Genomic DNA, 9,618 nt, shown 5'->3' on the forward strand with positions numbered 1-9,618 from the left:
TAAATCTGGTTTTATATTTATGTTGGTTGATAAAGTTTCTAATTCTGGTATTATATCTTCGCTGGTTGATAAAGTTTCTAATTCTCGTTTTAGATCTTCACTAGTTGATGTATTTTCTAATTCTGGATTTGTATCTTCAGTAGTTGATAAAATTTCTAATTCTGTGTTGGTTGATAAAGTTTCTAATTCTGGTTTTATATCTTCACTAGTTGATAAAATTGCTAATTCTGGTTTTATATCTTCAGATCTTGTACATACTGCTGATACAGCAGGTTCCATATCTTTAAAAATTAAAAACCCTGTTGTTTTATCTTGAGAAGTTAGAAATGTCATATGGTGTTTTACATCATCAAAAGAGGAAAATGTTGTACATTCTGACTTTGTGTCTGTAGAAGATGAAAAATCTGGCGTAACAACGGTTTTATCATCCTGTGAATTTATAAATGCCATGTTTGGTTTGATATCACGGAAAGTTAAAAATGATAATTCTGTTTTTATGTCAGAAGAAGATGAAAATACTGTAGATAGAAGTGGCTTCATATCTTCAGAATTTGAAAATTCTTTAAACTCATCAGACTGTAAATCTAAATCACCAGTTGCCTCTCCCATGCTGCTTCTTATAAATGAACTGAGGATTAGATATTTAAATGTTAAAGTGGTGATTATACAGATCTAGTGACTATAGTCAAAATAAAGTTTTTTCAATAAAACTTCTCAGAAGCATATTAAAATATCTTAGAAATGAATTTAGATAGCTTAAAGTTAATACAATCAATAAACAATTTTAAAAATAAAATAATTAATGTATTGTATATGCCTGAGGGTGGCGGATTATGGTAGAAAATAAAATCAAACTTAAAATTTTTTTTTTTATACAATATTTGTACAAAATTAACATGCCATGCTTTTTAAATTGACAGAAGGTAAGTATACCATGTTACAAAAACTGCAATCATAACAATTCATATTTTCACTTTAAAAAATGAAAAAAAACAAAAACAATCATCAATGAGGAAAGCGCAACGCTTTATGTTTTTTAAAATATGGGGCCACATGACAAATAATAAATCTGGCCAAATGATTGGCTTTGGGCGCAGCACACATCTAAACGCGCCTTGTTTTTCACAAGATTATAATTAATTGGCATTAATCGGGAGGGGGGGGGGTATATGACTGGCATAGTGACCACACCTAAGGACATGAGAATTATTCCCAAACCGTTGTTTAATCATACACGGCATAACATTAGAATCATAGTTTAGAAGTTTATTTGATTGTAAGTTCATTTTAAAACAAGAATATACAAAGCTACTTTCACTAAAGTGTCGCTTGCGAGATAAATAAAGAAATTAGGTCAAAAGTACACCTTACTATTCTTAATTAACAGACTAAGGTAATCTATGATTTTATGTACATAAAATCTGCAGAGGCTAGTAATGTTAAAAAGCCAGTAGTGATCTCCACTAAGCTTTCTCGAATATTCTTATATAACACTACGGCGGATTGGCAACTCAGGATATACTATATATAGACATGATTTTTAAATCCATGTTTAAGTACTTAAACTTTTTAAAATAGAATAGAATCTTGTAGAAAAAAAGAATTGCACACCAAAGAAATGCGAAACAAAATGTGTATAATAGTGCGGAATATTATTAGTACTTTATATATTCACAAGCATTTTTGAGAAATTAGAAATAGCGTCCATTACTACTTCTGGTCAACGGAAAATACTCTAAATTTGAAAGAAGGTGGAAAATTAGATCTTTTACTTACATATGAAATTTCATTTGGCTATCTAAAACAGAACTCAAGTTATAGGCTTTTGAAAAATTTAAAGTAGAATTAGTTCCACTTCCGGTTAATTAGAAATCGCTGAAAAGTTGATACAGAACTAGAAATTTGATATAATGCTTAGATCTATATATGAAATTTTATCAACCTAGCTGTAACTGTACTCAAGTTATCGTGTTCACAGACACACATAAACTGAAAGAATTGCAAAGCCCAGTTTTTCAGACTCGATTATGCATAAAACGTCAAAAATTTGATAAATGTGGGTTTATAATTTTTGCCCGATTAAAATAAGTCTTCTATACTCCAGATGAAGGACTGAGGTGAAAAACGGTGAAAACCGTCAAAATTTCATGTGATTTTTGTGCACTATCAGAATACTTTCTCTATACCCTGTATACGAGAAAGTAAAAAAAGGGTGACATCAAATTATTGTAATTAGTTGGCATTTTTAGAAGGATTCACATTTTGAAAGCTACAAAAATGTTACAAACTTTTGATGTGCCTGTTTTAAAACATCAGTAGTAAAACTTTTCAGTAATAAATAAAGATTAACGATGTTTTCACTTGATGCAACCAAGCTCATTTACTAAAGCAGCCATCTTGTTAAAGTTTTTTGGTAACATTTAAGCTAGAGATTCAAGGGAAACTACCCTAATTTACAGTTGGCCGTTGTTTATATAGCAAATCTAGCTCGCAAACTAGGCTGTTTAAAGTTAATTTCTGGCTTATATTGATATATTTGGACATTGATTTTGGTTTATTATTCAATTATCTATTACTATTATATTTGACACAAAAATATTAGTATTACTCACTACCTTGGAGGTGTGGATCGTTGCTAACATCAATATGATGTCCACACCAGATGCATGACTTTCAAAGATTTTTCATCTTAGCTCCAGTGACCTTCTTACAATTAGTTTTTAAAACGTTTAGGCCTACCAAGAGCAAAAATGTGGGTTTTTCATGTTATACAAACAAGCTATAGGTGGAAGGGCAAAATATGCCAGAAAAACATTTTAAAATTTGCTTTGGAGAAGGAAGGTATATTTAAAAGTTGGTACCATTAAAAATGATAGAACTTAAAAAAATATTAGCCCGCGAAGTAGAAAAATTAATTGAAGATTGAAGAACTATTAGGTTTATCAGTCTATTCAAAAATATATCCAATATATATATATATATATATATATATATATATATATATATATATATATATATATATATATATATATATATATCCAATATATAATACAACATAATTAGTTTAAAATGTTAGTACAATCTCTAGACCTACCCCATGCATGTAAACCACAATACAAACAACTCTGTTTATAGTGGCAGTGGTCACTTTTTCTACTGTTGGTAATATAGAAATGTGTAGAAATATCTAAGAATTTTTTTAGCAGGCCTGAACTATAACAAGTGGTAGGCCTACAACACAAATGTACACTGTCGTATGCCTGCTTTTACAACATACCCAGGTATATGGCTAATTTCCACATCAAAATCTAAAACCTTATGTTGCACCATTTCACCACCAATGTCCCCCACCTTGATATGCGCGATGACGTAAAAAAAAATATTGTGGAAATTCGTAAGTACACATCGCAGGATTACAGAAACGTTATTTTTTACTAAGAAATCACTTCAGAAGTGGGGTTGGTGTGGTCGAGTGGGTAAAGCTCATGGTTGCTAAACCGATAAGTCTTGAGTTTGAACACTCGGGCAGATGAGGCTCGTTAGCAGAGGGCAGCCACTCTTCTAGGAGAAACAACTCCAAAATCAAACAACTTCTGCCTTGTAGTTTGTTCTTGGGTGGACAAAAGCTATGGAAGCAAATCCAAAAAGAAAAGCAGGAAAAAATCAGAGTCAATGGCTTCAATGGCACATAACAAGGTGACACATATATTTTATTATGAAGAAGATTTCAGAAGTAACTATGCTAATACTAATGTCAAAGATCTAGCGCCCCAACTCCCCCCCAAAGCAAATAGCTGATTTTTTTTTACAAGTGGTGGGAGGAGAAAATAGGATGAGTGCAGTGACAGCAGCAATTTTCACAAGCACTGCATTTCAAGGTTAAAAATTTCAAGGACTTTTTACAACAGTTAAAAAACAACTATATAAATAGACCCAGATAGATCATGAAAAAAAAATTATAGCAGGCCTACATATTTTGTTTGCAGACCCAAAACCAGACACATGTTTCTGAAAATTTTGCTTAACAGTAAAGTGACTTTCTTGGAATTAGGTTTTTAAAAAAACGATTATCACATGAAAAATGGCAGAAAATAAGCGTATTTTATGCTACCTGAAGATGACAAAGCTATTTTTGCCAGAAAAAAAAAATTGTTTAGCTTCCATCAATGAAGGTCAAACATAAACATGGGTAAAGTTTTAAGTTGCTTAAAAACTTAAAATATCGATCTGTAAGTTTCCAAACTTGCACTGTTAGGTAGGGGATTATTAGATTGATCTGTTTCTGAATTAAAATTGTAAATATTCTGTACTCATTTTGAGAAAAAAAATTACCCACATATCACGTAAACAATATTTTTTTTTGTGAGTGACGTTATTGCTATTGATACGTCACGAAAACAATATTTTTTTTGTGAGTGACGTCATTGCTATTGATACGGAAGCTGTATAGTTATTTTCTGTCACTGCTTAAGTAAGTCCCCCTACCTATTTTGCTAGCGTAATTAGGCTAATTAAGTCTCATCATGGATCTTTCACCTGGCTTTTTGATTATACTATGACTCTAAAAGCCCCTAAACCACAACAATCTATTATTTTGTTTTTTAATTTGTGTTAATCCCTGAAATTATTGGGAGTTTGCCTTTGTGTGCTTATCTGTGCCTAATTATTTGTTGTTTTCAAATGTGTTATAGCTTAATTAATTTTTGTTAATTCTTATTGATTTCATAGATTTTAATTAATCTAATATAATATTATTCTCACTGTTCTTTGTTGATATACTTTTATTAGGCTAAATAATGTTCATATTATTAAGATTTAAGAGGTCTGAAAAATTAAATGATTTTAGTGTTGGGTCTAGGCTTACATTACTAATTAGTACTTAGTAATTAGAATTATTAATTAGAACTTGGGCTAACAAAGTACTTGGACTATATTTAGAACACGCTCATACTGTGCTTTGAGTTTTCTCTCACCGGTTTACAAAAGAACACAGGTGGGCTGCAATGTTTGTAATTTGCCTATATCTTTCGGTCACAGGCAATCATTTTAATGTGATAGGCCTCTTAATTTTATAGGCCTGATGAATTGTATTTGATAGGTTAACTTTTATGGTTGACAAAACTACTTGAGTGAGCATCTGTCTGTCACTACGCAAGCGAGATGCCTGTCATGCGCACTGCCAGTGATATTGTTTAGAATGCGTTTCTCATTAACTTGATCAATTTTAATGTGATTACAGTTTTAAAAAATAGATACAAATCTTAACAATATTTTAAACTCAGCATGGACAAAGCTTTGTGAATAACACACAGGTTTCAAGTCCAGTAAGGGAGGAGGGTTAGATTCATTTTACAATGACATAGCTATCATTTATAAATTGCCATGATTAAACATTACTAAAACACACTAATTAAGCCTAATCAAAACTGAAATAAACATGCATATAAATATCTTTTAAAAGTTTAGATCTAGATCTATATTATATATTCTCAAACATTTAAAACGTGATTATTTTTTGATCATTCATTAGCCTATATTAAAAAAATAGTAAATATGTTACATGACATAACCAAGTTACGAGCATCCTTTTAATTATGTTTTATTGACACATACCGACACTCCACCCTCCCCTCACTTGATCCTTACTAACATCCAAGGTCCCTCTCCTGTCAATTTTGTGGACCAGATCTAAGAATGATTGTCACTGAAAAAGCTGTCCCAGCTAAGCTAAAAAGCACCAATAATTAAAATCCTGTATTTTAGCCCCAAATTTACAAATTAGCTAAAACCATCAAATGTAGTTAGTAGTTAGAGATAGGGTAAAGAAGGGCGTTAAGAGCCGTGTGGTATTAAGCCCCAAACAACACCCCACCCCCACAAAACCCCCAATAACACTGCTAATCTACTTCTGAGGTAATAACCACTGCTGTTCTTTGATGACAGAGAAGCAGAGGATTCATTTTATGTAATTTATGACCCACTTGGTCCAATAGGGAGAGGATGAGACAGGATTTAATCCCACTGCTCTTTCCCTAAAATTTCTCATCTCCATAAAACCATTTTGTGAACTTTTTTTCCAAATAGACATAACTTGGGAAACTTCACTTTGTAATAAACCAAATGAGTTTTTCAAGCCCATTCTTTGTTCCTATATTAGAGCATTGGTTGTTGTACATTTTAACACTATTTTTATAGCTATGGCTAGAATAGTTTTATTTTGGTGAATTTTTTTTGCACAGTGATTATTGGTGCCAAAACAAAATGGCCGACATTTGACCCATTTTACCATGCTATAAAGTTTTTATCATTATCAGAGTAAAACTTGACTGATCATTACCGTAATGGTTTTATTTGTTAGATAATAACTAAATCTACATGAATACATTAATTTTGTCTACTAGCTTGCCTGTTCAGAAAAGTTATAACAGATACTGTTATGTGGCTCTTGATACCCTATGTGCAAGTTTCTCATTGATTAGACCACTGAATATGACACTGGTTTAGGAATAGTTAACACAAAATGTATTAATTGTTAAACAGACTTGTGTCTAAATGATAGAAATACAATTCTAACCTGCTAAAAAGTAAAAATTCAGCCATCTGATGTTAGCCAGGTAATTTTTAAAATGGTACACATACTTATTACCCCTAAGGGGCAATACAGCCGACTCAGCCCCCACCTGTTTCTAACCAACCATAAAACTTCTAATCTCTTTGTAGGTAACAGGAATAAGTGTTCTTAGGTCTCAGCCAATCTGGGGTGGTATGTTATGTAATTTATGACCCTCAAGGTCCAGCAAAACAGGCACATTAATACCACTGCTCCCCCCTACAATTTCTGGTAAACGGAAAAAAAGTCACAGGAAAAATAAACCGGGAGTGATCTCCCATAAACTTTCTCGAATATTCTTATATAAAATAACAGGGAATGGGAACTCGGGCTATAGACATGATTTTTAATCCATGTTAAATACTTAAAGTTTTAAAAATAGAGTAAAATCTCGTAGACATATTAATTGCACACCAAGTGAACGCGAAATAAAAAAGCGCATAATAGTGCGCAATATTATTAGTACTTTTAAAATTTACATTAGTTTTTTGAGAAATCGGAAGTAGCGTAAAGTACTACTTCCAGTCAACGGAAATTACTCAAAATTTGACAGAAGGTAGAGAATTAGATCTTTTACTTGCATATCAAATTTCATTTATCTATCTGAAATAGTACTCAAGTTATAGGCTTTTGAAAAATTCAAAGTAGAAAAAGTACCACTTCCGGTTATCCGAAATCGCTCAAAAGTTGATACGGATCTACGATTTTGATAAAATACTTGTATATGAAATTTCATCAACCTAGCTGTAACGGTACTCAAGTTATCGTGTTTACACACGGACACACACACACACACACACACAGACACACACACAGACACACAGACATACGGACAAGATTGCAAAATTATGTTTTTCCGTATCAGTGAGATGTAAAACGTCGAGATTTGCAAAAATCTCGATTTTTTTTTTTTGCACGATTACAAGACTTTCTCTATACTTCGTATATACGAGAAAGTAAAAAACACAGAAAAAAAGTCACAGTTTTTGCTAAGATAAAAGTCACAGAAAAAAAGTCACAGTGGAAAAAAATTTTTTGAAAAAAGTCACAGAAATAAAGTCACAGAAAAAAAGTCACAAAAATATTTTTAGAAATATTTTTTTTTATTTGTTTACAATTGTAAAATTTTGTATGTTTCTTGTTGTGGGTTGTATTTTTTTATAGCATTAATTATTTATAGACGTTAAAAGCATTATGGTTTATAACAATGTAAGTAAAAATACTCTAATGTAATTTACACAACAATCTCAACTTTTGTTACGTATTTAGTTAAAAACGCGGTAGAAAATTTAACGAGAAAAAAAAATTTAGGCAAATTTTGCCGTAGGCTATTCTTTGGTCGGCCTCTCCTCAGTAGGCATTGTCCGAACATATTTTGTGTTGTTGACGTCATGCGTCAATGACAGCATTTGAACCTTGTCGCTTTCTTTTTTGATCCTAAGTGTTATGTAATGAGCGTGATAAATGTGGGCAGTAAAGGTGGTTGAACTAAACATCTAAACATAACTATTGTGGCCATGAGTTGAGGGCAGCAAGTCAGACGAACTTACCATTTCACAGTAATTTAATGTTGGTATTTAAAAAAAACAAGATTAAAACCGTGGACTTTGGAGCATTCTATTAAACGCTACTAATCTTAAGTTTAAAATAATTACAATCTACATACTTCATACTAAATATTTTTAGATGAATTATAAAAATTCCTATGCGTATACAGCCTACACACATTACATTACATTTAATTAATCCTAAGTTAATTTGCACTCTCTGAATATTTAATACATAAAAGTATTAACAAGTATCATGCAAATATATATTTGTGACTTTTTTTCCTGTGACTTTTTTTCCTGTGACTTTTTTTCCTGTGTTTTTTTTTCCTGTGACTTATTTTCCTACAATCCAATTTCTTACCCCCATGATACCCAGCCCCCACCAGTTTCTGGCCCACCATAAAACTTCATCTCTTTGTAGGTAACATGGATTACAGTTACAGATCTCAGACAATCTGGGGTGGCATGTTATGTAATATATGACCTTCATGGTCTAGCAGGGTGGAGACCAAAAAGGAATCAGTACCACTGCTCTCCCCTCACAATTTCTCACCTCCATGATAGCCAGACCCCACCTGTATCTAACCCACCATAAAACTTCATCTCTTTGTAGGTAACATGAACTTAGTTCTTAGATCTCAGCCAACCAGAGATAGCATCTCCTTATGTATTATGGCCCTCAGGGTCCAGCGAGGAGAACAAATGGGAAACCAGCACCACTGCTCTCCCCTCAACATTTCTCACCTCCATGTCATGTTATGTAATGTATAGCACACATGGCTTATCAGGGGAAAGCATTAAGGCAGATTAGTTAGTACCACCCCTTTTTACATACAAGAATGTTAACTCTGGGCAGCTACACACTAGTATACTAGCTACACACTAGGCATACTAATGTGCCAACTGTAAACTACTAGACTGTAGGCCATATGTACACCTGCAATTGTATCAATTGTAGACTGGGCCCATTGGGGCCTAGTGATAGCTAGTATCAGTTAAAGTGTGTGTACACAGCATTAACTATTTTGGGGTTAGAAATTAATTATTTTTATTGCGGAGTTAGTCTAAACTAGGAGATAATACTTATTGCCCCATTGCCCGACTCCTAATACCCCAAATACTGATTTTGGGGGTATGACAATAAATGTTCAATTAAACCAATTTAAAGTATATTTAATTGACTTTATTATTATTTTTATATTGTGTCAGATATGTTAGAATAATTTTGCCATATTTTCAATACTAAAAAATTCTTAGATTAGTTATTAATAGAAATCTTTAAAAATGTACAGGTGCTAAAAAGTGTGGCTCTTAACACCCTCCTTTACCCTATATCTATAGTTTTCATGGGTATTGTTTATAAATAAAATAATAATAAGGTAGGCCTACAATTTAATGAATAGGCGTAATATTTAATAATATTAAAGCCTTGACAATGACTCAAGGAAACGTTTTTGT

At 32.3% G+C, this 9,618-nt stretch overlaps 1 protein-coding gene across 1 annotated transcript in view; it reads right to left on the reverse strand.

The window, feature by feature from the left end:
* LOC131956411 (zinc finger protein with KRAB and SCAN domains 3-like) overlaps positions 1–609 on the reverse strand; it is a 2,077-nt gene extending 1,468 nt beyond the window's left edge. Inside the window, exon 1 of the mRNA XM_059320832.1 lies at positions 1–609. This exon is cut by the window's left edge and continues 350 nt beyond it. Coding sequence (XP_059176815.1) covers positions 1–609 — 609 coding nt within the window.
* Positions 610–9,618: the final 9,009 nt, after the last annotated feature.

The sequence above is a fragment of the Physella acuta genome, unplaced genomic scaffold (genome assembly GCF_028476545.2).
Source record: "Physella acuta isolate Inbredline_101_S28 unplaced genomic scaffold, ASM2847654v3 ptg001148l, whole genome shotgun sequence".
Lineage (NCBI taxonomy): Eukaryota > Metazoa > Mollusca > Gastropoda > Physidae > Physella > Physella acuta.